The sequence below is a fragment of the Thunnus albacares genome, chromosome 2, assembly GCF_914725855.1.
Source record: "Thunnus albacares chromosome 2, fThuAlb1.1, whole genome shotgun sequence".
Taxonomy (NCBI): domain Eukaryota; kingdom Metazoa; phylum Chordata; class Actinopteri; order Scombriformes; family Scombridae; genus Thunnus; species Thunnus albacares.
Window position 1 is genome coordinate 37,519,602 of NC_058107.1, and position 27,220 is coordinate 37,546,821.

Below are 27,220 nucleotides of genomic sequence, written 5' to 3' on the forward strand. Positions count from 1 at the left end.
ATGATCAATCACATTGTGTTGCTTCATAAATTTGTCACATTATTCCCTCAGTGCAGCCTTTGGTTTCAGTAATGCAGGTTTTGGAAAGAGTTACAAGTTTTCTACTTGCAGCATTTTTGCTATTGTGGTTAAAAATTCTTTATTTCTAATTCCTTTCCAGACATGTTGGAGCTGTATTTTGAGAAGAATTGGAGATTGCCGGATCATATCACCATGATCCCAGATGAACAGGCTGCCATTGTCACGTTCAATGATCCTAAAGGTTTTATATTTAGCTTTACTACTGATATACTGATGACTCACTGTTATTTGTTAAAGTGTATTCTAACTCATAAATGTTTAGAAGTAAAAAGTCTAATGAAACTGGACTTATTTGGACTTGAAGATGCTGGCAAGCTCCGAGATGTCTTTAAGACCAAACAACAAGACATATACTATTTGGCCAAAAGTATGTGGACACCCAAACATTCCATTGTGCAGGCCAGTCAACTTCTTCCACACCAAACTGGGAAAAGCAATTCTTTATGGAGCTGGCTTTGTGTACGGGGACATTGTGTTTATTTCTTTTTCCTGTTTCAACATGACAAACTGTTGACACAAAGTTGGAAGAGCACTTCTGTCTGAAATGTCAGATATTTTAGAATTAAGATTTTCTTTCATTTGAACCAAACCAGGAAAAAAATCCCCTGATATTAAGTTCAAAAACGTTAGGGCAAGAATGTCCACATAGTTTTGGTCTTATAGCATATCTTATGACCTGGATGACTGAGAATCTTAAACTTAGAACAAAATCAATATTATTTAAATGCATTGTAGCAACAAATAGAGCAATCACTTACCGGAGTTTCTTTCTCTATTCCCTGTATTGCTGCAGTTGTTGAAAGCATTTGCATAAAAGAAGACTATGTGATGCGATCCATCCCTGTGAAGGTGTATCCTTACTATGAGTCCCTGGGCACCGCCTTGTACGGCAAAGAACGACCAACATGGAAAATGCCCGAGCCCTTCACAGAGTGTGTTCACCACGCTGTCTGGAAATTCCTCCTAATGAAGAAACAATTAAAAAGCATCAATGAACAGATGCGTCCGTACTTCTGCAGTGTGGACTTGGATAACCCTGAGGTGAAACTCAGCCCTCTCCCAAGTTTTTTGAGGCAGAAAGATCTGACTGCCAAACACGTGGATAACTGGATGAGTACTGCCCAAAAAGCCTTCCGTCAGCAAATGGCTCACTACACAGCCTTTGAATGCCCAGCGAACGCACCTGCGTGGAAAGCTGTGGAGAAAGAAGTACGCTCAGTTGTCAGGGAAGATGCTGTCTTGGTGCTGGATACATCCAGGGGGACTTTGACTGTGGCTGGCCAGGCTGACAATATAAAACAAATCAGGGCTCCTGTGGAGAACATCGTTCTCAAAGCGATGAGTCAGATTGAACGTCACACAAATGGTGTTTCTGAGGTAATGAATTTGTCCCCTGCAATGTTCTACATCCTGAAGCAGGACGGGTTGCAGAAAGCAGCACTGGACATTTCCCCTGAGATGACCCTCTCTTACACTGATGACACCCACAAGTTAACCATTTCAGGACTCCCTGCAGAAGTTTTCAAGACAAAATCATGGATCTTAGAGAGGAATGTGCGTATGAGTAAAAAGCAGCTGGATATCCCCCCACGTCTTCTAGACTTTCTCAGGACAGTTGATCCCATGGACATGTCCCAGGATATGTTCACATCCCAAGGCATCAGTGCCATCTACAGCGTTGAGAGCAAAGGGGTTTTCCTGTTGGGGAGTTCTGACCGTGCCCTTGATGACGCAGAGAGTAAGATAAAGATGGCTTTGTCTTTTGACACTCTAGATGTGGAAGACCACGGAGTTCTGAAACTTCACAACTGGGTGGACCTGAACCAAAAGTTGTTGGACACCTACAACTCCTCAAAGAAAAGAACAGTGGACATTCAGTTCCACCCAGAGAGAAGAGATAAAGTAACGGTGGCAGGCTTCCGGAATCCAGTGAAAGAAGTCAGCCGCAGTCTGAAAGAATTCATCGTGAACTACTCACAAGTTCAAGAAACCATTCGTGTCGAGTCCTTTGCTGTTGTTCTTTTTATGGAAAAGAAAAAATCACAAGATTGCTCCAATATTGCCAAAGATAATGATGTAACATTCCATTTCGATTCAGAGAGGCCACGAATTATCATTGCTGGGGCTCGTCTTCACGTCCAGAAGGCCAAATCCTGCTTTAAGGAACTGACCAGTGCTCTCTTCACTGACAACTTCATCGTGGACAAGCCTGGAGCTAAGAAATATTTCCAGTCTCAAGGAAGCCTGTTCCTGTCTACATTAATGACGGAGTTCAGCTGTATGGTGGTGCTGCGTTCAGAGAATCAAGAGGAAGAGGAGGAAGAGAACTATGAAGAAGAAAATGGCCTTTGTTATTGCAAAGTGAAGACTACCAGTGGAGTTCTAGTTTCGGTCAGCAAGGCAGACATCTGTAACTTTGGCGTTGATGCGGTGGTCAACGCAGCTAATGAAGAATTACAGCACATTGGCGGCCTGGCGTTGGCGCTACTCAAGGCTGCAGGACCACAGCTGCAGAAAATCAGCAATGATTACACTGCCAGACATGGAAAACTACGCCCAGGTGACGCCATCGTAACAGATGCATGTAACCTGCCCTGCAAACACGTCGTACATGCAGTCGGTCCAAGGTACTCTGACTCTGATAAAAACACATCAGTGTCACGTCTAAAGCTTGCTGTCAAACACAGTCTGCAGGAAGCAGAGAAGGTCAACGCCTCCACCATTGCTTTGCCAGCGATCAGCTCCGGTGTGTTTGGTTTTCCTGTTGAGCTCTGTGCTGAGACCATAGCTGAGGCGGTGCGGGAGTACTGTGACCGTCCAGGAAGTCCAGAATCTCTGACTGAGATTCACCTGGTGGACAACAATGATAACACTGTGAGAGTCCTGGCCACAGCTGTGAACAAAGAGTTCATTGACCTTGAACCTACAATGACAATACCACAGCAGGCAGGCAGAAGAGGCCGCGGGGGTTCAAGGTAAATTAAAGAAACATTTCTTATTAAAATGAACTTTTACTTTTGATTAAAATTTACTACAAGGATTCAGAGATGGGTGAATAGTTAGTTGTTGTCGCAGATGAAAAGGTGGATATCAGATTCATTTCTGTGCATCCAGTCCAGACATAAGTCCAGGACATGTTTGCCTAACTTAGCGCAAAGACGACTGACAGCAGGAGGAAACTGCTAGCCCAACACATTCAAAACAGACCAAATACACCTTCCAACAAAGGATGTAGCGGTATTTTCACACCACAATTATTTTAGGTAGAAATATCGTTATGTATTATCATGATAATCATTTGAGTTTTTTAAAATCCTACAAATCATATAATTAAATTACACTATGATCACTTTGGATTTTATTCTCTTAATTATTCTATATACTGCAGCTTTGTTAGACTCATAAGAAATAACATCAATAAAAAACAGATTAAACTGTGTCTCTCATATGCACCCATTCATATTTTGAAAATTTTTTCTTGATGAAGGTCCAGTAAAATGCATCTCTCTCTCTCACTGAACATCCAGCTAAACACCTGAAAGCTAGCTGGGCCTCAGTGGGTCGACACTAATGTTAATATAAATTCCTGGCCAGAGAAGCTAGAGTTTAAACAACAATAATCACAGTAATGACAGTAATGGAAATGTTTGACGGTATTGATACTGTCTGTTTTACTGCTGTATATCACAAAAAGGTATACTGGCACATCTCTACTTTCAACGAGTCCATCACTGTATGATTTACATGTTGTATCTTGTTAGCTAACAAGCCTTTTAGGTAGCCACCAATCCATCCAATAGGAATAATTTACTCTGGACCAAGGTGTTGAACCAACAGAAAAAACAACTAACATGCCTTCCCTAGTTCCACACTAGCTAATAAGATAGTCACCCATGATGCTGGCTGGGTTTAGATGACAGAAGAGCTCAAAACTACTGTAGCAACCCACTATTGTAGTCAACAAATAACACGAATGCTAACTACTGCTAAAACCTAAATGTCTCTTTTTTACACTTTTATTTCTACACGTGTTCACAACATGGAAATCAGACAGACTTGTAGTTTACTGTATTGTTCACTTCCCAGCAGGGGTCATCAGCGGGGTCGAGGTCGAGGTGGACATCAGACCCAGTCGCCCAGGGGCCGTCGATATGGTGAGAGAGGAGGAGGAGGACGAGGAGGAGCTGGCTACCGGGGAGGTCCACAGGGTAACAGGGGAGGTCAGAGCCCCAGGGGACACGCTAAGCCTGAAGGGTATGGAGGGTAAGACTCTTCCTTATCCCCGTTCTCCTTTTTCCTCTGTTTCTCCTTGGATATTTTTCTGTCTTCGGGAAGGTATTCAAGACCAGCTCCGACTTAAATCCCAGTTACAGAGTCGTCTACTAATAGATCATATTTTACATTACAGAATACATGACTTTATGATCATTAAGGAGGTTTTTCAGTTTTTCACTGTGTATGCTGTATTTAGTCAATCAACTACCATTTTTAAGCTGTTTTGCATTATGATGTATGATGTGTTTACCTGTGTGGATCCCAGGAAGAGTAGTTGCTACCCTGGTAGTAGCTAAAGGGGATCCAAATAAATATGTAAAATAATGCAAAAGCATTATAAAAATCCTATTGTTTCCTGGGGAGTCTATACTAGATGCTAACCTTTTCTGAGATTTTTATCTTTTTGAGTAGCATTCAAAAAGAAACTTTTCATGCATTATCAGTGATAATGTTCGCTATGATGACATCAGTCCTGTTCTTTGATTGGCTGTAGGCCGGGGAGGATTGAGCAGACTACAGCTGAGGGTCTGAAGATTGTTCTCTGGAAAGGAAACATTCAGGACCAGACCGTAAGTACTGACTGACCCTGCGCTGCCTGTGCTATATACATACATATATATAGATATTTTAGCCAGTCCAACTACGCAGCAGTCTGTCATATTACACACAATCAGTAAACATCATGACATTCTTTTGCGATATAGTTTGTTTTTTCCTGCACAACAACGAAATAAACTCTTCTGATCATTTTTTAATCTGTAATCCTCAGATATATTTTTTGGTAGTTTTCCTTGAGACTATTTAGTTGACTAAATAATCTTTCTGTTGATCAGTTCATTAACTGGTGGTCTCAGTTGTCGTCCTAAACTTCTGTGCGACTCCGTGATTTTGGTCCACAGACTGACGTCGTAGTCAACACCATCTCAGAGACCATGAACCTGAACCAGGGAGCAGTGTCTAAAGCGATCCTGCAGGCGGCCGGGTCCAGCCTGCAGTCAGCTGTTCGGACTGAAGCCAGAGTGGCCACGCTGCAGTACGGCGACGTCGTCGTCACTGACAGCTTTAACCTCATGTGCAGGAAGGTCTTTCATACTGTTTGCCCTGTTTGGGACAACGGAGCAGGCCAGGCAGAGGAGGTAAGTGGCTTTAATTAATGAGATTATATTTTGGGCTAATGTGTAACACTTACAGTAGCGGTCAGCAGTTAGGTTCAGTAGAAATGTCTGTATGGTTTGTTTATTTTTTTTTTAATCAATTTCACAATGTAATTGATTGATAACAGATGTCATTTTTCAGATGTCAGGTTTAACAAGGTTACAGCTTATTTTAACACTAATTCGGCTAAAAATGACTCACACATAAATATGCGTTCTGTACACTTTGAGACCAGAGACGTACTTTATTTGTTATCCATTAATATATTCTGCTCCTGCTTCATGTATGTTCAAATGAATGTCTGTTAGACCGCCACCTATATGTGTTTGTGAAGAACACGTCTGTTATGCTTGAATTGGCCGAAGTTGTGGAATTAAAACACTGTTGGAATTCACACATAAAAATGGTTAAAAAAAAAGGTTAATTAGACATAATTTTTTTATTCATCTAGATTTTTATGAGGCATTTTTAAATCTAAAACAGATTTGGAAAAAATATTTAAATGTTTTTATGTAAACTATGAAAGTCAAAATTTCATCAAGGGGCCAAATGCTTTTGCAGAATTTGTCCCACTGGCCACTATTTGCCCACCACTGACTTACATTAGATACATAACAGTGTCTTAGTAGGTGGATAAACTTAAAATCTGAGTTTTGAGCATTACATACTCATCACCAGTAGGTCTGAAAGGTTTGTATCTTCCTCCTTCGTGGAGGATTCACAACACTTTCAAAGGTTTCTAATGCAGGCACAGAGTCACGGTGAAAAATATAATAAAACACCATAGAAACTCCTCAAATATGTGTTCAGTATATTCCAAACACTCAGTTTCTTCACTACTGACCTACATGTACAACTTCCATATTGTACTGTAGAGGCACTGGTTCCAGTTTATTTCTTCTAGCTGTAATTCCCAGTTCAAAGTTTTATTTTAATGATGTTCTCTATCATAGAAACATAGGAGTCTGCTGGATAATCTAACTATACTAAAGGTTTATGTACTGACCTTCAGTTTGTATTTTTTCAACTTCGTTACTGTTCTGGTAAGTTCTTTAGTTGGATGTTTGTTACTGAAATGCACCTTGGGAGTCATAGTTTGACTTCTCTGCTTCAGTTTTCGTGTCCACAGGCTTTAACCTTTGACTTTTTATCAAAGAAGAAGATATTTTGTCTTTTGTACTTTTGTACTGATGATTCAACCAGAAGAGTTTAATGTTCATCAGAGACTCCAACTGTCAGTCACTACAACATTGTCTGTGGGGAAAAATGAATGTGACTTTTACTACAGGAGGCCGAGATAACAGCTCCTTTTCCCCACTCTGTTGGTGGCAAATAGCTCTTGAGTGACATCTAGTGGCGGCCTTAGTAACTAGAGTTACATTGAGAGATTTAACGACAAGCAATACTTTAAAGGACGGGTTCATATGGGTTCATATCTACTTGATTTGACTCATATAGATGCTGAAGCTTCATATTAGCTTCAGATAAATTTTTAAATACATTTTTGCACAGAAGGAGGACTGTGGATTTTGTCCTCCATCACTTCCATTGTAAGGTCATTATGAAGGGATCTTCTAATGGTCAGTATGACCAGGAGGAATGATTACAGCAAGAAAAACATGTTTCAATGTTCATTTAGGCTCCTGACTGTTGGTTTAAGACATACTTGAAAAATTGTTAGCCCAGCATCCTTAAAAGCATTGTTGGAGGATGTATTCAGATCCTTGAATTAAGTAAAAGTACCAATGCTGCAATTTAAAAATACTCCATTAGAAGTAAAGTCCTGCATTGAAACTGTCACTAAGGTAAAAATTTTTATTATTAGAAAGATGAACTGATAATTCAGAAAAACAGCTCCAGCAAGTGTTATACTATTGTATTATTATTACTGATGCATTAAAGTGTATGTAGCATTTTACTGTTGTACTGTAGCTGGTCAAAATGGAGCTTATATAAAGTATTTCATATACGGTTGGGTAGTTTATTCTAGAACACTGCATCATATTTTATAAACCCAATCGATTTTCGATATGTACAATATTAATTTGTAAAAAAAACAAATAACTACAGTTAAGAAATACTGTAAATGTGGAGTAAAAAGAATATTTCCCTCTGAATTGTAGTTGAATAGAAGTATCCAGTGGCATAAAATGGAAATACCAGAGTATAATAGGACTACCTCAAGTGTGTACTTATAGTACAGTACTTCAGTAAATGAACTGTGACAGGTAGGAATTTTAACCAACAACCTTCCAGTTAAAGATCTATTTATTGAACCTTATAGGCTCCTGCCATCTCCACATATGAGGTTATACCACTTACTGAAAATATTGCCATCTTTCCACCACTGACAGCAGCTTATTCACGTCAGTCTTACTTGTTCTCTCTGTGTCTTCTTTATGTCTCAGGAGTTAATATCCATCATCAGATATTGTCTGGAGGAGGCTGAGAAGCGTCACATGGGGTCACTCTCCTTCCCCGCGATCGGAACGGGCAACCTGAGCTTCCCCAGAGACCTGGTGTCCAGAGTCCTGCTGAAGGAGATCCACAGCTACAGCCGCAGAAGAACTCCTCGCCACCTGAGAGAGGTGGCCATCGTCGTCCATCCCAGCGACAACCACACTGTGGATGTGAGTCTCTGGTTTGTTGAAGATAACAAGTCTTTCATCATAAAAACACAGATGAAGTATTACTCATCCAGCAAGAGAATCAAAGCACAGTTTGTCTTGTACTGAAATTTTAAAATAACACATATACAGTACATACTGTGCATACAAAGTCACAGTCGTCTTTAGTGCAAAATAGTGTTACTTTTCCTCCAATGCAGCTAAACAAGGAAACACAGAGGTAGTTTTGTACTAAAAAGACTGTAACACTTGATTTAACACAGACTGCTGAAGCCTCATATTAACTGCATTTCTACAAAGATTGAGGACTGTGGATTTTGTCTCTCATTACTTACATAGGAAGCGCATTAGGAAGAGATGTTGACCAGTATAAACCAGTGAAATAATTGCAAAAAATGTAAACTTATCCTTTGAAGGGACAGTTTGACATTTTTGATTTGATTTGGAAGGTCTCTAAAAAAAATTGCAGGTCAAATCTGACTTTTTGCTCCACTGATGTTTGATATTAATTTATTAATTACTTAATTAATTAATCTTAAAAAAAGAAATTGGCATGCACACTGCGTATGTACATCTCATATATACTTTGGGGCTGTGCTCCGGATGTTTGAAATGTCTAGAGACAGCCCTGGTGCGTGCTATGTGCCCTTTATTCATTTTTTTGCCCCTTCCCCGATAAAAGTCTAGTGTAACATTATCACTGCATAGGCATTTGGACATTTCAGCTGTGAGATTTCAGTCACAGCTTAAATGCAGAAAAAAACTTGGAGGCACAAACAAACTGGATTAAATGAGATACTACTGTATACTAGACTAGTTTTCACCTAACGAAGCATTAAGCTACAACCTTTGGTAATTACATGACTCCAACCATTTGATAAGTGAAGGCCTTTTATATTGAGAGCCATACAGCAGTGCTGAGGAACAGAAAAGCCCTTTGACGAGTTCCCACGGTAGCCCATGTCATAATAAGTGAATACAGAGCTGGGCAACATGTTTTTCAGGTTCCCATTATGTGCTATATAGAGCTGTGGAAGTGATATCTCCTGAGTCAGCATCAGTTGGGTTAGAGTTAGAAAGCAGTGAGGTTACCAGACCTCTGTAGCTCCTCATCTCAGGCTACATGAGCTGCTACTAGCACAACACACATCTTCAACCAAAGTTTTCTAAGTTTTGAACAGGAAAAGGGTTTTTTTTGCACACATCATCTGTGTTGATGGAAAAATCAACTGTATTACCATTTTTTGGCAATATATTGTTTGTCAGTGTTTCACCAGAGAGTTCAGAGGTGAGACTGGTCCGAGGAACTTCCAACATGAAGCACAGGATTTTAACGAGTCACCAGTTCAGCAAGCACAGAGCCAATCACAACAGTCCTCAGGTAAAAAGGCTCCAACACCGTTATTTAAACCTTTATCTTTATGTGGAATTTTATGAACAAAACAACTGAAATAACACATGACAATCCAAAAACAATCTGTAAAAGTTTGAGAATGGGAAGAGATGAAGTTACAGACATACAGTGACCTTAATCCAAGATTTTAGAGACAGTGGAGAGTTAAATCAATATTTTTTAAAACAATGAATTTAATCTACTTCTTAAGTTCAGTTTTGGTTAGTTTTGAACATTAACATGAGCTGTGTGTGTGTGTGTGTCAGCATCCTTCGGTCAGGTATCATCACCCTCCCTTGGTGTGTACAGGATGCAGATGGGTCAGCTCACTCTCGAGGTTTCGTCCGGAGACATCACCAAGGAGGCCAGTGATGTCATCATCAACTCCTCCAATAAGGACTTTACTCTCAAATCAGGTGACTGTTCCTCCTGGCAGCACTGCAGCGCAAGGTTTCCCCGTCATCTCCTTCCTGTGTTTGTCTCAGAGTGAATAGAGCCGAAGTCATGACATCACTTCCTGTCAAGCCTCCGTTCCACCAGCTTCTGTAACTCAACACAATCTGTCGTTCTGTCATCTGTCTTTATGAAAGAATAAAGCGTGTTTACTTTTCATATTCTAAGACAAACTAGCTCCACTACAGCAGCTGCTTTTAGAAGTTGACAGTGCTGGAAAGTTACTAAATACATTTACGCAAGTACTTGTGATGCTACTTTATACTTCCACTCCACTACATGTCAGAGGGAAATATTGTACTTTCTACTCCACTACATTTATTTGACAGCTTTAGTTACTTTTCAGATGAAGATTTGACACAATGGATAATATAACAAGCTTTTAAAATACAACACATTGTTAAAGATGAAACCAGTGGTTTCCAACCTTTTTGTCTTTTGACGTCTTACATAAAGCAGTGTGTAGTCGGGGTCACATTTCACATGTCTATGAGTTGTTAACAGCTCCACCAAATAGTGATTTTTCCCTCTAAACTTCTCACATGCTTTCATTTCAAGAAATGTTCAAATGATCCAATATTTCAGCAAAAATCAAAGATTAGAGAAAAAGTCCAAAAACTGAAAACAGATTTGTGTATCAGAACTTTGTTTTTTCTTCTTTCCTCTCCCATTAATCATCTCACCACCCCTCAGATTTATCTGCTGACCCTTTGGAGGGGCCCGACCCTTAGGTTGGGAACCACTGGACTAAACTAGCTAACTGTATATAAAGTAGTGTAAACTAGCTCCACCTCCAGCAGCTACAACAGTAACATGCTGCTCTAACACTGATGCTTCACTATTAATAATCTAATGATGTCATATATAATAATATATCAGTCAGAGGGACCAAACCACTACTTTTACTGCAATACTTTAACTACATCAAGCTCATAATACTTATGTACTTTTACTACAATACTTTAACTACATCAAGCTCATAATACTTATGTACTTCTACTCTAGTAGGATTTTTTTATGCAGGACTTTTACTTGTAATGGAGTATTTTCACATTGCTGTATTGGTATTTTTACTTAAAGGATCTGAATACTTCTTCCACCACTGGGAGTTGTCAACTTCGTCATCTGAACAGAGTTAAATGAGTAGTTTGTGAGCACAGAAACAACTACAGCTCCTTTGAAAATTTACCAGCTCATCAGTTTAGGTACTTGCGTCATCGTAACTCGGCGTCATCCATATCAGTAAAACTCACCAAATTAAATTTTTTAAACTTTTCAGTTGTAATCTCTGCTGTCTAAAATCGTCTGCTGTGTTCAGTCCTCTCCTCTCACTGTTATTACTGACATGTGAACCAACCACAGACACTCGACTCACCAATAGCCTCGTTTACCCCATGATGGTCTAGGAAGTTCCTTTAATTTCATTCCAATCACTGTCGCCCGAATTAGCAGGAACAAGGGGCCATTGCCATGTATCCGGGATGTTGCAGAAACATTGGTACTGATGTTCTGTTTGGTGTCCACAGCTGCTGTGTGTCAGATTCTGTCCTTTGACTTTATTAAATACCTGCAGCATCACACAGCAGCTGAAACGATAAGTGTCTTAGAGAGGATGCATGCAGCACAGCAGCGGTAACTTTATTAACATCAGATCAGTCGGGATCTGACGGTAATTAATGTTCTGTGTTCTGCTACACATCTACACCATTGACTGTGAAAACGTACTGTACAGTAGAGATCCATCAAACTCCACATCATGTCCACATTCATGCTACCTTGAGCTTTTCACATTCACCTGTCCTGAGAACTACCTTACATTTCAGTGTCAATAAAACTCAACAGCATCTTTCATTAGTATTTCAATAATGATAATAATAATACAATAATAACTTTGTGTGTCTTTATTCTTTTCTTCATATTTAACTCAGTGACGAGTAATTTTCATTTGAAATTTCCCTCCTGACTTACAGCAGCTTCATTTCATGAATCTGTTTCTCTCTTTTTATTTTGTTTAGGAGTGTCCAAGGCGATCTTAGACAGCGCTGGATTACAAGTTGAGCTGGAGTGCTCACAGATCGGTACATACCTGGAAGTTTATCTGTTTATTCACACACTGTTTGCTAGTTTTTCAGCTTCACTCTGTTTTGCATTCACACAATTCAGCCCAGTCTAAACTGGGAGTGTCCCAGTTACTGCAGCATATTGCTGCCACCATTACAGTTAATATTTTTTTGCTCAGTTTCTTGTTATATCAATAACTTTAACGATATTTTCCATTTTATTATAACATATTTTCTCATTATAACCACATTTGAAATTATTCTGTTTTTACAAGAAACTTTCCTAGAACTTTTTGATGTAGTTTGCAGGAATTTAACAGTTCATTTCTGGGACGTTTACAGAAAGGGTGGTGCAATTTGGTACAAATGATTAGAAAGATTAGAAAGAAGTAAGTTGGTTTAGCTGGCCACTCATTTTATTTGGGTTCATCGTTGTTAATTTGCAAAAATTCTTAATAAAATAAGACTCTTAACAATTCTTTAACTCACAGAACATACTAAGTTTGTGTTAGTGTTGGCATATTAGATTCTTTCTTAAAAACTCTCCCATATGCTACCAGATTACATAACCCTTTCAAAGAAATGACCAGTTACACAACAGCTACTTTTAGGAAAATGTTACAAAAATATAGAAAAAACTACATATGAAACTACAACTTAACTTTTCCTCCCATTTTGCTTATAATTTGTACCAAATTGCACAACCTTTTCTGTAAAATGTCCTAAAAATGATCCGTTACACATAAAATAAAGTGTTAGTATAATGTCTTGTAGCACAAGAAAGTTTTGTGACATAAGATAAAGTCACATGTTGGTATAAGAAAAGTTTCTTACAATGTTCTTTAAGAACTTTAAGGAGAAGGCAAGGCTCTATGGTTCTATAAAAACTAGAACATTGAATTTAAGACAGTCTTACCTAGACTAGACCTTCGACTGTTTGTTTCCTCTCTGTAGTGAATTCTCCGGGTTATCAGCCTCGTCCGATGATTTTGACGTCAGCCGGGTTGTTGCCCAGCAAAAACATCATTCACATCGTCGGCCAGAATGATCCTGCAAACATCAAGGAAGTGGTTTACTCAGTGCTGAAGGTCTGCGAGGACAACAAGTTCAGCTCCGTCTCCTTTCCCGCTCTGGGAACAGGTCTGTTCAAACACATTCTACAAATACATGACTTTTATTATTTGAATCTGACATTGAAGCTTTGTTTCACTTTTACTGTGTTTTTAAAGAAAACTCTTCTCTGAAGGGGCTGAGACCTATTTATTTTATCCTTTCTATCATTTCACTGGTTCCCTACGCAGCCATGTTGTTTGAAATTATTGGAGTCTCACTCAGATTTCTTGAGTGTTATTCACACATTTCTCTGTATTAGAATAGACAGAAGACAAATATGATCTGATGTGCAGGTACAGTAGATTGTGAAGTAGATTCTGTCAGAAAAATCTGAAAAACTCTGAGAAAACTGCACAAAGTTTGTGTCACAACCACCAACCATTAAAATTCATCAGCCATTAACACTAGCTTCAAAAGACAGAAGTGGAACACATTAGCTAAATGTGACCTTTTCAGATATGTATTAATATTTGTATTAATTGAACTACAAAGTAAATTATCATAATGCTTTATGAATAAGCCTTCATATCTGTACATATATTTTCTCTGAAAAAGTCTACTGGACAAGTTTTACTGTGGATATTCATGATCCCCAGAGGATTCTTAATGATTTGGTAATTTTGTTGACCCAAAAACTGGACATAATTTCCACTTATATAGATTTCCCTTTAAAGTTTCTGAGCACATTAATCAAATAAATATTGACAACAATATTTTTACGAAATATTTATTCCAGAAAATGTTTGGAAATTTTTTTAAAAATATCTGTTACGATCTCAAATGTCTTGTTTTCCGACTAAGTGCACAAAACACAAAGATATTCAGTTTACACTGATATAAAAGAGAAAAGAAGCAAATACTTTTGTGACACATTTCAGAGGCTTCAACCAGCAAATGTTTGCCACAAGAGCTGCAAGGATTAGTTGATTAATCGATTAGTCAATTGACGGAAAATTGATCATTTTGAGCCATTATTTGGAAAAAAAGAAAAAAAAAGAAAAAATGCTAAATTCTCATGGTTTCAGCTTCTTAAATGTGAATATTTTCTGGTTTCTTCAGTCCTCTATGACTGTAAACTTTGGTTTGTGGACTGTTGGTTGGGATGAAACAATTTTCAGGTTTTATTTTTCACAGTTTTCTGACATTTTACAGACCAAAGAACTAATCAGTTAATAAAGTAAATAAATGACAGATCAATTAGTAATTCAAAAAAACCATTGGTTGCAGCCCTGAACTTTTGTTTAATAAATGACTATTGAAAACAAAACAATTAGTTTTGTATTGATTGATTATTTGACTAATAGTTTTTAGCACTAGTTTAGCTCTAGCACCACCCTTCCTAGCTCCACTGTTAGTAGAAGAAGAATTAAACCATCAGGATGTTGTCAGTTCATATTGTAGTTATAGTTTATATAACGTACATGTAGGTATATAATGGGCACGACACCCTGTAGAGGACACCAACAGAACTTTAGAGACACCACCACCTATACTATACTCTATACTATATACTCTTCATACCAATCTCCTTGTCCAACCCCACATCTTCAACTTCATCAATATCTTTATCATTTCTGGTCCTTGTCTATTTGTTAGGTCAGGGAGGGGCCAACCCGTCGGCAGTGGCAGACGCCATGGTTGGCGCAGTGGTGGAGTTTGTGAGGAAGAAGCACGCAAAGTTTGTTCAGAGCGTGAAGATCTTGATCTTCCAGACGGCCATGGTGATGGAGTTCCACAAGAGCATGAAGAAGAGACAGGGAGAGGATGTGGAGGAGAAGAGTGTCTTGACCAAGATTAAAGGTATTTAAATGTTTTTTTTAATAATGCATCATGCACAGATACAGGTTCTCACTCACTATATGTCTGCACTTCTTTCCTTTTTACCTGTTCCTTTTGATCAAGATTAATAAAATGTTTTGAAGAATTATTTTGTGATTTCTTAGACATTCAAGGACATTGTGGGGTTTCTTTCTCTCATGTGAAAACCCAAACCAACAATGTGTTAGTTTGTCTCTCACTACTTTCCTCCTTCCTCACTCTGTCTGTGGCTCTCAGCCACAAAGCCCATTTGTTCCTACTGAACACGTAAATCTTTAAAAATGGCCCACAAAAATACATATAATTTCATTTTATGTTTTTTAATTTCTAAAAAAATGCTCAATAATTCAGCTGGCGACTGTAGTTTTCAGTTAACAAACAGGAGGAAATGGTGTGATGTTGATCGGGTGATTTGTTGGGGAATGTACTATCTTGTTCATCTGTGGCTCATTAATGTATTTTTAATAGTTTTTTGGACACAGTGGAGATGTACGGCACCAAGGAATAAGATATAACAGGCTTTGATCCTACAAGCAAATATTGTCCATGTATCTAATTAATTGTTGGTGTTTGTCTTTTCATTGGATTTGTTGATTAAAAGAACAAAACAGAATATAACCAGACCTATCCCTTAAATGTCTTGATAAAGCAGAAACACTCTTTGAGAGATTGTATCTTACAAACATTTGCTGGTGAATCTGTTATTGTTGGCCCTTTATAATATCATTAATTCATTCAGTTTCATCATTTTTCCAATGCTGAGGTATGAGGTAAATGTAAGACAACAAACTACATTGTTTTATGTTGTTTCAGAAACTGTCACTGCGTTTTTTACGGGATCTTCGGAGGAACGACTCGGCACTGATCGCTTGGTTCTGGAGAAGGAGGAGTTTGAGCCCACAGTGTTTCAGCTGTGTGCTGATAACGCCAAGGTTAACATACATTTATTCAATTTATTTCTTAGCTCTTTGCTTTGAAAGGACTAAAGCTCAGCGATTAACACCTTGTTTAATCTAAGTTCAAACAGAAATGTAAAAACTAGTTATGTGCTTGAACTATTTCTTGTTTGAACATTTGGTGCAGCAAGTCTTGTTGTCACAGTAAGGTTGTCAGGCTTGGTATCATCTTACTGGTGCAAAGATCAAAACCAACCCTGTCTTCACTGACTATACCTGACAAGCAGATGCTGCAGAGAAGTACTGGGCGGATGGATACACTGTTGTTTGTAAAGAAATAGTTTCAGCAACTGTCTATAAAACCACAAATAATACTTTTTACATTTCTGTTTCTGTATGGATTAAACAAACGAGACGTGTTATTTACTGAGCAGAAACCATACATTGCATTCACCAATGAGGAAAAAAAATCAGAGGCCTTATCTCATAATTATGACTTCTGTATCTCATAATTATGACTTACTATCTCATAATTACAAGAAAAGATCTTAAAATTATGAGATAAGATTGCATAATTATGACCTTTTATCTGAAAATTACATTGACATTTTTGTCATTGGTGAATGCAATGCACTTCCATATAGTACATCTGTTGTGCTTTCATTATACTGCCTTCATTGAGATTATCAGGATGTATTGATGACTGTTTGAATCGGACACTTCAACCATTTCCCCAACACTGCAGGCTGTGAGTCAGGTTAAGAAAAGAATTGAGGAGCTGATTTTGGCCGAGCAGGCGAAGCGAACCATCATCGACCCGTACATCAGTCAGCTGTCGCAGGCTGACATGGAGGAGCTGAAGGCCCTACAGAGGAATCTGACAGTCAGCATCCGACTGGACAGGAGCCTGGAGGACCAGGAGCCCACCATCCACCTGGAGGGCCTGACCAGGGACGTCATGATCGCTGAGTCTTCAGTGAGGTCAGTCACCAACCAAATGAATTAATGACACACAAAGGACCAAAAACACAAAGTAAAGCTTCAATCCAGAGCACCAAATGCTAAAGTATTTGTTTAAATGTTGTTGTTTTTTTGCTGAACATCAGAGACATCATCCGGAAGGTGGAGAGGACGGAGAACGAGAGACACAAGGCCTTGCTAGTGAGTGGACTGGTAGAATGGCAGTTTCAGCATCGCAATGGGAAGATGGTGCCGTTCGACATTTACACCAACCTCAACCTCGAGAAGGCTCTGGAGAAAAAACAAAAAAATGTTAAAATCAAGATTAACAACCAAATTTACACAGCTGATGTAATGTTTAAAAGAGCTGTTTCAACGAATGGACGTGAACAGTTGGAGCTACTTAGAAAAGACCTGAAAGGTGAGTCTTTACATAGTCCTTATTTAACCTGTTTAAACACAAACATGTTCTAATGCACAGAGGTTCATTTTTGTAGAAAAAAACAAAAGTTATCACAAGTTATAAGAAGAGTTTAATGAATCTTGAAGAAGTGAAATGAAACACCAAAGTATGGTTTACATTTTCTGTTACCCTGTCATTTGCAAGTGCCTTCATCATTTCAAGTGTTAAATGTAAAAAAATATATATATTCTCTAGTTTTAGAGATTTGGTCCATTTTATGGGCCAAATTGTCAGGGATTATTATTGGTGGCAGATCTTCTATGGAGGTACATACGATACCGGTCAAAGTTTGGACACACTTTCTCATTCAAGTGAATGGGAAGGTGTGTCCACACTTTTGACTGGTACAGAATATTTAGACCGCGGGCCTTTGAGGAACTAGGAACTAAATTTAGTTACTGTAGGATGGTTCCTGGTGCTAAAAAAGTTCCTGCTCTGAGGGGAGGTTTTTATTCTCCATTCATAAAACAATGAAGTATTATGGTACTGATATTAGGACAAGGGGAGGAAATTTCGTTTTGTTTTTGTTAACATTAAAAGTAAAGTTAGGCTTTGCTGTTGACTTCCTGACTCGTTCTGAAAAAGGGTGAGAGAAAACATCAGTCAGTAAATACAAAGAACAACAGACTCTATGTTGTTACGTCATGTGTTCATATTATGTTTCAAATGCAGCCGTTTTTTAATCACCATGGGTCTAATTTGCCTAATCTACATGGTTCTTCACATGTGGTGGAAACACAAACAGGATTGTACAACAGAGACTTTTAGTTCCAAATTTCCTGGAACTTTTTGGTCAAAGAGGAGCTTTAGAGAGTCTTTGCTTTTTATGAAGGCTCCCTGCAGGAGTATAAGGCACAGCCTGTTACACTTGTACACTGGGAATTTATCATTTGGCCAGTTCATTACAGATTGAATATTTGATTTTTTTATTTGAACAACAGTTAAAGTAAAAAGTGACCCTAGTCTAAAAACAGTTTTGAATGATGCCCAAAACTATGAAAATAATATCCAGCTTACACCAAACTAATTTACCTTTAAACAAACACTCTTATTGTTATTTTAGCAGATGATGCTGCTCTGCCTTCACATTGGGATGACATGAAAGGCGACCTCATGAAGCTGTTTCCTCTGACTGTGGGATCTAAAGAATACGGCGATGTGGAGAAGGAATTTCAAAAGACCGGCCTTTCTGCAAACATCATCAGCGTATGTTCACTCTCCAATAATCTTAACTATGTATTGATAACTGATAATTATGGTATCTGTACTCCCTCAGCATCATTAGGTGATCATTAGGAGGCAATCAAAATGTATAGATTCTCTTAAAAGATCAAATCATTAGTGTTAATATATAACTCAGAATCACTGGTATAACTCAGTGACCTCAAAATCTTGAATATACAGTATTTACATTTTGTTCAGTATAGATTTTGAATAATAACAGGAGAGATTAGGCCTGGGCAGTAAAACAATAGCGATATGCACTTGCAATCGACATTTCATCAATAGCAATACGAAAATTGTTTGATAGAATGTTCGATAGTTTAACTTAAATGTATTAAATGCAAACCGCCATTAAAGCACATAATGAATATGCAGAGTTCCGTTGCATGAACACACCCCAAGAGTACTCCCTCCCTGGCTCATAAACAGCCCATTATATCCATTGATAATGGAGCATGCTACAAGTGACATGCAAAGAGCCAATCAATAACGTTAAGAGTTCTTTTTATTTTAGTAAGTTTTGAGCCCTGATATCTCAAATGACAGGGCTAACAATATGTTAGATATACTGCAAAAAAATAAAACACATTCATGCCACTGCAGTGGTAAGAATGATGTCGTTGTGCCTTGAAAATGATTTACGTGGACTATTCTGGTAGCTGAATGGTTACTGTGCATGCCATATAACTGCAACTTCCAGCCAGTGACCATACATGCATGTATGTACATGCATGTTGCATAGCCATCTCTTTCCCCTCACTATCCAATAAAGGCAAAAATGCCAGAAATTGAATTTCCTGTCATGTCTTCATTGTGTTGGCAGATTGAACGGGTACAAAACGAGACACTGTGGCAGAGCTACCAGCTGAAGAAGAAACAACTGGAGGCGAAGAACAAACACAAAAACAACGAGAAGATGCTTTTCCACGGCACCGGCTCCGACTCCATCGATCTCATCAACAAACAAGGCTTCAACCGCAGTTACGCAGGAGCACATGGTAACTAAAGCTGCACACACTCATAAAACAGTGGAATATTTACATCGAACAGTTTGAGATGAAATACTGCATGGTAACAAAATTACACTTACTATACTGTTTCACAAAATTCAAAGTCTACTGAAGTGAAGCATTAAAAAAAATCTAATATTGAATTTGACTTGAAGCTTAAACACACACTTGGTATACTGTATGCCAAATGTATGTTTAAAAATGTCCATCATATAAAACTACACTAAACTTTGTCAGCTACTTGTTTTGTTTGGATGTTAGTTGACAAAAACTTTGTTTACCATAGAACAGTATTTTACATTTCCAAATCACTTCTTTAGAGCAGTGGTTCCCAAAGCTGAAACCAGAGAATGTTTGGCTTTTTGAATTGATTGATCGACTAATTATTGCAGCTCTACTTTCATGTCCTCCTAAAATTAACCTTAGTTTTCTGTTTTGTTTTGTTTGTTGTTCTGATTTTATTTGCTGTCTGGAGCTGTCACTGAACTTCTGGCCAATAGAAGAACAGAGTTAATATCTACAAAAGTATTTTTTAAACAGTGTATTCAAGTCTCATAGAGGACAGAAACATGGTGCAGCAGTGGCAGTCTTCTTACTGAACTTCTTTGACTGGGAATCAGTCATGTATGTATTTAGTTAATAATGGAGCCTGTGTTTACTCTTATTTTGTTCTGTAGGAGCGATGTATGGCAATGGCTCATACTTTGCGGTGGACCCTGCCTACTCAGCACGGGGTTACGCCAAGCCTGATGCCAGGGGGCAGAAGCGCATGTACCTGGCCAGGGCTCTGGTTGGAGACTTTGTCCAGGGTAGATCTGGAATGATCACCCCACCTTCCAGAAGCTCTGGAAATGCTTCAGACCTGTATGACAGCGTCACCGATAACCCTGCTACGCCAAGCATGTTCGTCATCTTCAATGACATTCAGGCATACCCAGAGTACCTGATCACATTTACATAAACTACCATGATCCCACTCTGCAACAGTTCTGATTACTGCCATCACATATTTTCTAGTTTAAATTCACAGTCTATAAAAACAATTTCTAATAAAATCAAGCAGCAGTTGCCATTTTCTTGATTTGGTTTCTAAACACTCACACATAAATGTAGAAGAAACCATCACACTATATCTGAGTTTAAGGTTAAAGTTAACTGGAGAATGTTTTAATGACAAAAAACAAAGCATGAAAACCTTGAATATAAATATTTTAACACACTGTCATTATTTTCCTTCATCTGGAATCTGTCACTTTCTTTTTCTTTTGGTTGTAGAGAGTTATGGAGCTGTGTCAGACTGTTAGACTCCATCCAAACCTCCCTTGTCCTCATTGTTAGATTTCTTTGGAAATATACAAAACCTTTCACCCAACTGAGATCACGTTTGGTTTTATGATAGGCAGGGTTAGCTAGTCACATCAGATCACATTAGATTTGATGTAATTATGTAATACTGACCTTAAGTGCCTCTTGCGGGACTTTGTAGCAGCCATGTTGCTGCCTACATCTGGTAAATGATGTTTCATATCTACAACATCTTATCTGGGCAGTTTCGCTGCAGCACTGTAGCTTTCTGGTATTATCAGCCATGCTAGTGTCATGGCTCTATGGATGGAAATGTTCTGTTGCTCCTCAACTTTGGTCCAAACAGCTCAACAACTATTGGCTCGATTACAGTGAAATTTTTATGTTCCTCAGAGGATGAATCCCTGACCCAGCAACATCATGATGTATAGAATGGATTGGCATCAAATGTGAGTCATGTCCCTGTCAATCATCTGTCTGATGATCCTTTAATTCTCTATTGAAAACAGAAAACACACAACCACAGACATCTGAAAACACCAGAACCAATTCAAGGAAAGTTGACTATGTGTGTTTAAGGGAATAAGTGGAGATGTTTCATTGCTTGTAAGACCTTGCTGTGACTCTGGACCTGTAAAGTTACTTAAAGGGTGTCTTCACTAAAGTTTCAAATCCAAATTCTGCCTCATGTGTTTGTACTGACACACCAGTATGACCAGTATGACATACCAGAGTATCACCTTACCTACCTAACAGTCTATAACCTCCACATCCACTGTGCGAATCATGTTTTGCCTTAACCTCAGGATGTCAGACTGAGTAGTAAATTTTATGACATTATTTTTGGCTGGACCGCAACAGCAGGGCCAGCCCTATAGCCTAACTGTGATTGTCCGTGAGTGCCTGAGTGATGAAGTTACACCATTGGTCCTGTTGGAGTTTCCTCATTGGCCGTTACTCTTTCAAAATGAATCAGCACAAGATGATGGAAGTGGAGGACAGTAGTGATGCAGAGTGACTGTATTCCTGCTCTGAGCTCTGACGCTTTCAGCTCTGGTGTTAAATGTAGTGAAGTCAGTTAAACTCCCCTTTAAACAGACATGTAGCAGCATCTCTGCGTCTCCTCCTCTAGTGTGATCAACTCTCCGACTGACATCGCTGTCAGCAGCCAGCAGGAGAGACGCTCTGCAGTGTGTTTGGATTTTATTACTGAACTAATACCAGGACACAAACATTTTATTTCTCTGATGTTTTCACATCACAAACAAAGAACAACTGCATTAAAATATGATTCTTGCAACTAAAACATGAGACTCATGTAGCTGTTATATCAGTTTAGTGTGGGGCGGCTGCTCTGCAGGTTTGACAGTAACTGCAGTAACTGGGCGGAGATAAACCTCCTTAAATGCTGTCAAAGCTTTCTCACTGCAGTCTCCTTAACTGGGAAAGAGACAGAAAAAAGGCACATAGAGGCAGGAGGGAGTTAAAGCACAGTTAAAGCACCCAAATAATCACTCAACACAGAGTGAAAAACAAAGAGACATCTGCAGAGTGAAACAGATGAAAGAGCAGGGGGAGTTAATAATTAGAATAGTTGTAATTAAATAAAATCAGTTCTCTTTCAAATCAAACATCCCAAGATATGAGTGGAAAGTTTTGTCCTTGCAAATGTATTTATAACCTTTTTTTTACTCAAACATAGCTTAACCATGTCACGTGATGCTACTTCAGCAAATGTTACTGGGACAACTACAGAAAATTACAGATGTACATCTAATATCCAGGAATTCACATTATAGACACTAACACTGACTATTCCTGTAACACACTGGCCATAATTTCACACATTGACCATACATGACCAGACATATTCTAGGTTTTGACCAAGTCTTGTTTTACAAACAGCATCAAAAGGAACAGTTTTATTACTATTATTATTCACCCAATGCAATACACTGAAAATGCATAGCTATGCTCTCCCTGAAATACAAGATTCTAGATTAATATCTTCACTTTTTTTGTCAAAGATATTTAAAGTTCAGATAGATCCAGATCCAATTTTAATCATTCTTGAGATATCTAAAGATGTAAGGAAACTAAAACTGGCACAACAAAGCTACCTGGCTCACAGAACTAATTGACACACTTCATCTCGAGAGAATACGATTAATCATTAAACACAAGATAAAAGATCATGAGGAAATTTGGCAACCTTTAGTCTCTCATCTTGCAGAAGGATGTGAATCTTAACTGCAGTCTGGGGCGGGGGTGGGGAGGAGGTAGATAAGGGGAGAGTGTGAGGCTGGTTATGGATTAGAGATCTTTGTTTTCCTTTGATATGTATATAATATGTATGATTAGGTTTTTTTTCTGTCCTTTGACATTGTTTGCTTATATGAAAAGAAGGATGGCCATACCATGTGTGTTTATCTTTGAAAATTATGCTTCACAATAAAATCATTTGAAACAACAATACATTGAAAATAAATATACTGAGTGAATTACATTTGAGGGCCTGATTTAGTTCTCGTAACACCTGCAGGGTTTTGTAGATTTGGTTTATTGCAAAATGTCAGACAATCCCAAGCTCTATGCCACCCACATCAGAGACTGAATATTTCTGAAGATTGTGTGTGGAATTATTTGTTGGGTTGCATATATTAGGGCTAAAGCAGGATTTTGACTGTTATTATTTGTGTTATATCAATTATTAACTGGTGTGTTAGGTCTCAAGCTTTATCACAGTTTGAACAGCCATTAATCATGTTAAAAATGTATTTCATAATTATGTCATTTCACAACTGAGCTTTAGTACCAAAGGGAGTGGAGACAAAAACACAAAGGCTGGTGTTCCTCAAAGTTTTTCTCAGAAGTTTCAACCAAAGTGTCCGTTTTTAGCTTCAGGATTACAGTCTTAGCTGGAAAGCTCATGAAGTGGATGAAGAAAAAGGAAGAAGCCAAAAACGAAAGAGGATGAGGAACCACAAAAGAGTCGATTACAGTTACGGCTTTCTTAATAATTGGCACTGATTCCTACACACACATCACATATCAAATGACAAAAAGTTATCAACAGGTATAACAGAAAATCATTTTTTACAGGAAACAACTCAGACTGCTGTTACTAAAGAGAGAAAGTCTCCCCTTTTTCAGAATATACTTATACTTTTTAAATGTGTCACAAACTGGCTCAAAGTCAGACACAAAAAAGTGAATCGCATTAATTTAGTTTCTTTAATTGACATTTATTGTCAACATATGATAAAATAATATAATAATAATGTTCGTCAGGTAGGTCAGTAATGAATGCAGTGTGTGATGTGTGCAAACAAAACACAAAACCCTGACCAAGAAGGTGGAGAGGGAGGGACATCACAGATATTATATAAACTGGACTGACCTCTCATTTTCTAAATGTCGTCCAAGCTGCACAAGACCTGGATTATATTTGGGTAAGTCAAATAAGAACCAGTAAACTGAAATACTTTAGTGTGTGTATGTTTTATTGGAACTGTAACATATTCCATCGTGGAAAAAGCAGTTAAACCCTGATCTCCACATTGTTCTATCATCATGTTAGATCTTATTTAAATATGTTTGATGCCTGAATTTCATTGCATACCTATACCTTGATATATAAAGCTAACTTACTGCTTTAAATGTGACATATGAACAAATAAATAATTCACTCAATTACTGCTTTTATTTTTTCCTTTAAAAATGTAAATGCAGGACTTTAACCAGACATGGGATATTTTTACATTTTGTTTTGCCAACTTTTACACAATCTGAGTTTTGTGTCATTTCAAGCAGAACTCTGAAGTTATGCTTACATAAATTAATTACCCATCAGCTGTTTTGATCATTAACACATCAACTTCAAAGCCAAAGTTTGTATTAATTTTTTATGTTAAGTAACTTTGCACTATGTTGAGAAAAAAAAAATTGTCACGCCTCCTACCTGGATATGTAGTATCTAAGTATTCTACCTTTCAAAATAATACAGAAAGTATCACAAAAATCAGAGAGTTCTGAAGACGCCTCAGAGATTTACAAAGCTTTCTCTACAGGCTGTGCAATAACAGATCTCCACTTCCACGGGTAGAAATATCTGGGAGCACCTGCCCCAGATTTTGAGTTTGGAGGGTCTTGAAAAACTGATAAATAACCGTTAACATTTTGCTGTAAGTAATTATATTAGAAACACATAAAATCAATGTTAAAAACTGTCATCTGTCATTTCAAATGTGTGTTTGTAACTCTGACCTGCATGGCCCAGGTATCATCAGATAATTCGTAATTCATTTGTAATTCAAAAACCAAAAAATGGTGAATCTGTTATTTGTTTCAAAACAAAAAACAAAAAAACGTTTTTGGTGTCAGAATCAAATAACGAAAAACCAATCAAGCCCGGCCTGTTTTTGGTTTTTGCCGATTCGTTTTATCGTTATTCCTTTTTGGATTGAATATCGAACAGGTCTGCGGACATTCAGCCAATTATTTTTTTTGCGTTTGAAACCAAAAACGGAAGTCACATGGTTTTTCCTTTTTTCATTTTAAACCAAAAACAAAAAACGGAATCACGTGATCTATTTTTTTTTTTGTTTCCCAACGAAAATCCAGAAAATCAAATTCAAAAGACCGTTCAATTTTGGTTTAGAAGTATTTTTGTCAGTTTTGTACGATAGGGGAAGCAACTACATTAGCCTACCCATGATCCTCAGCGACCGTTGCTATGGTGAAGACGCCAGCGACAGTCTTAACATATAGTCAGTATAACATTATGTAGTACTGCAGATTATTGGTTACAATCGGGATCAACGTACTTTACTGTACATTGAACTGTAAAGAAAATAATGTGCTATGGACAAAGAAACGAAGTGTATGAAATATATGATGGTGACAAGAATAAATTAAACATAAATAATTAATAAATTATTACATTATGTAACAGTGGAGCTTGAATAAAATGCACATTTATTTATTTATTTTTCACGTATTACGGCTCATTTGCTGCTTTCACCATGTCTAGTTTTGTGCGCCTTTGTTTAGGCTAAATATTGTGTGTGGATCAGATAAGCTATTCTCTGTTGCTACTGAAGTTCATTCAGTTCAGCAGCACCTAACATAATTTCTGCTGTGCATTAAAATGGAGCAATCAGCCTTTGTCTATCAGCATGCAGTAAAAACTTAACTGCCATTCCTGATCACACACCTTTGTGAAGTACGATTCTCTTTTATGTCAGAAACACAAATAATATTTCAGAGTAGAAAGGATGTAGAAAACACATTCCCAGTTAGTTATATAGAAACAGGCCAAACTTTTTAACGAAGTGGTGAGTTTATTTTTTTATTTTTCTTTGTAATATTTGGTATTAGAGGTGGTACTTCATGGCTCGCTTTATGGCTAACACTACAGTTAAGCCAGTTTCAGCTCCCAGGTCAGAAAATGTCCTGATAGGGCTTTAGGGCGCTGATATTAGTCTTCATGCAATGAGTGGAGGTTGTTGTCAATAAAACAACCAACTTCCCAGAGGGAAGTGATTCTGGTCAGGTACAGTTTTTCCTCAGTTGTTACATTAGGGAATGATAATGTCATCTAGGTAGATGGTAATGTCACTAGAACCTGATGCTCACGGTTCAAAGATCACAGTGTTGGGCTTAGAACCATACAGAGAAGTTCTTGAAGAAAACCTGCTTAAAGAGTAACTACACCCAAATTCTGCTAGCCCCCTCCAGCATATTTAAAACATGCTGACATGCAGACACAGTTGCTGAGTCTGTTTATTATAAGCGACTGTGAGCTTGTTTTTCTGTTAATTTATTTACAAATATTAGTTGTTATGGTGGTGTTTTTTTGGGTTTGATTCTAAAGCGTAGTTGCTTATTTGGACTTGCTCCCTATATATTTAACGTTAAATAAAGTTTGACTGAGTTCCATTTAAGTTGTCAAATATCGCTGCCTGCTGTCAGAGCCACACGTGTTCTAGCTGACATTAAAGTCCTTACAGACACACTGGATCCATTGACAGATGTCAAGTCGATGCATCTTGTTCATTTTCTATGAGTAGTAGGAGATCCGGCCGTGCAGTGCATGATGTATACGGCACAGTGAGTTGACTACAGGACCTAATTTGTAAGTTGCTTTAGACAAAAGTGTCTGACAAATGAATAAATGTAAATGTATAATTACTTTTCAACTCACCACTGTGGCGTACAGCATCTCCTCCACTCCCTTATTCATCACTCGCAATCACTGGACAATTTTAATTTTCTTTAGACATGCTGTTAACAGGCAAGACCAAAACCAATTTTTGCAGAGTTGAAGTAATATTTAGACAGACTCAAAGCATTAGTACTTCTATGATCAGTCACATTTCTGTTTTT

General features: G+C 38.0%; 2 protein-coding genes and 1 long non-coding RNA gene across 12 annotated transcripts in view; 1 reads left to right on the forward strand and 2 right to left on the reverse strand.

Annotated features, from left to right (window-relative positions):
- Nucleotides 1-21,511, forward strand: part of LOC122968422 (protein mono-ADP-ribosyltransferase PARP14-like) — a 28,612-nt gene extending 7,101 nt beyond the window's left edge. Inside the window, exons 7-23 of one of the 4 annotated variants that reach the window (XM_044333636.1) lie at nucleotides 161-262; nucleotides 875-3,056; nucleotides 4,168-4,344; nucleotides 4,850-4,925; nucleotides 5,256-5,492; nucleotides 7,920-8,141; nucleotides 9,405-9,519; nucleotides 9,798-9,947; nucleotides 12,000-12,062; nucleotides 12,999-13,184; nucleotides 14,754-14,957; nucleotides 15,789-15,907; nucleotides 16,617-16,852; nucleotides 16,978-17,252; nucleotides 18,361-18,500; nucleotides 19,342-19,516; nucleotides 20,206-21,511. In XM_044333636.1, coding sequence (XP_044189571.1) covers nucleotides 161-262; nucleotides 875-3,056; nucleotides 4,168-4,344; nucleotides 4,850-4,925; nucleotides 5,256-5,492; nucleotides 7,920-8,141; nucleotides 9,405-9,519; nucleotides 9,798-9,947; nucleotides 12,000-12,062; nucleotides 12,999-13,184; nucleotides 14,754-14,957; nucleotides 15,789-15,907; nucleotides 16,617-16,852; nucleotides 16,978-17,252; nucleotides 18,361-18,500; nucleotides 19,342-19,516; nucleotides 20,206-20,489 — 4,943 coding nt within the window. In that variant the 3' untranslated portion in view covers nucleotides 20,490-21,511. Of the gene's footprint in view, nucleotides 1-160; nucleotides 263-874; nucleotides 3,057-4,167; nucleotides 4,345-4,849; nucleotides 4,926-5,255; nucleotides 5,493-7,919; nucleotides 8,142-9,404; nucleotides 9,520-9,797; nucleotides 9,948-11,999; nucleotides 12,063-12,998; nucleotides 13,185-14,753; nucleotides 14,958-15,788; nucleotides 15,908-16,616; nucleotides 16,853-16,977; nucleotides 17,253-18,357; nucleotides 18,501-19,341; nucleotides 19,517-20,205 lie in introns of all 4 variants that reach the window. The other 3 variants (XM_044333654.1, XM_044333627.1, XM_044333644.1) reach the window with 3 other exon arrangements.
- LOC122968417 (putative leucine-rich repeat-containing protein DDB_G0290503) overlaps nucleotides 1-27,220 on the reverse strand; it is a 635,740-nt gene that overhangs the window by 75,820 nt on the left and 532,700 nt on the right. The gene's annotated exons all lie outside the window — the stretch shown is intronic.
- The window catches only part of LOC122969286, a 60,978-nt gene continuing 43,673 nt past the window's right edge, over nucleotides 9,916-27,220 (reverse strand). The window contains exons 2-4 of one of the 7 annotated variants that reach the window (XR_006398971.1): nucleotides 12,961-13,094; nucleotides 11,360-11,570; nucleotides 9,916-10,001 (exon numbers count right to left, since the gene is read on the reverse strand). This is a non-coding gene — a long non-coding RNA (uncharacterized LOC122969286). Of the gene's footprint in view, nucleotides 10,111-10,905; nucleotides 11,571-12,960; nucleotides 13,095-27,220 lie in introns of those variants that run through there. The other 6 variants (XR_006398969.1, XR_006398970.1, XR_006398973.1 and 3 more) reach the window with 6 other exon arrangements.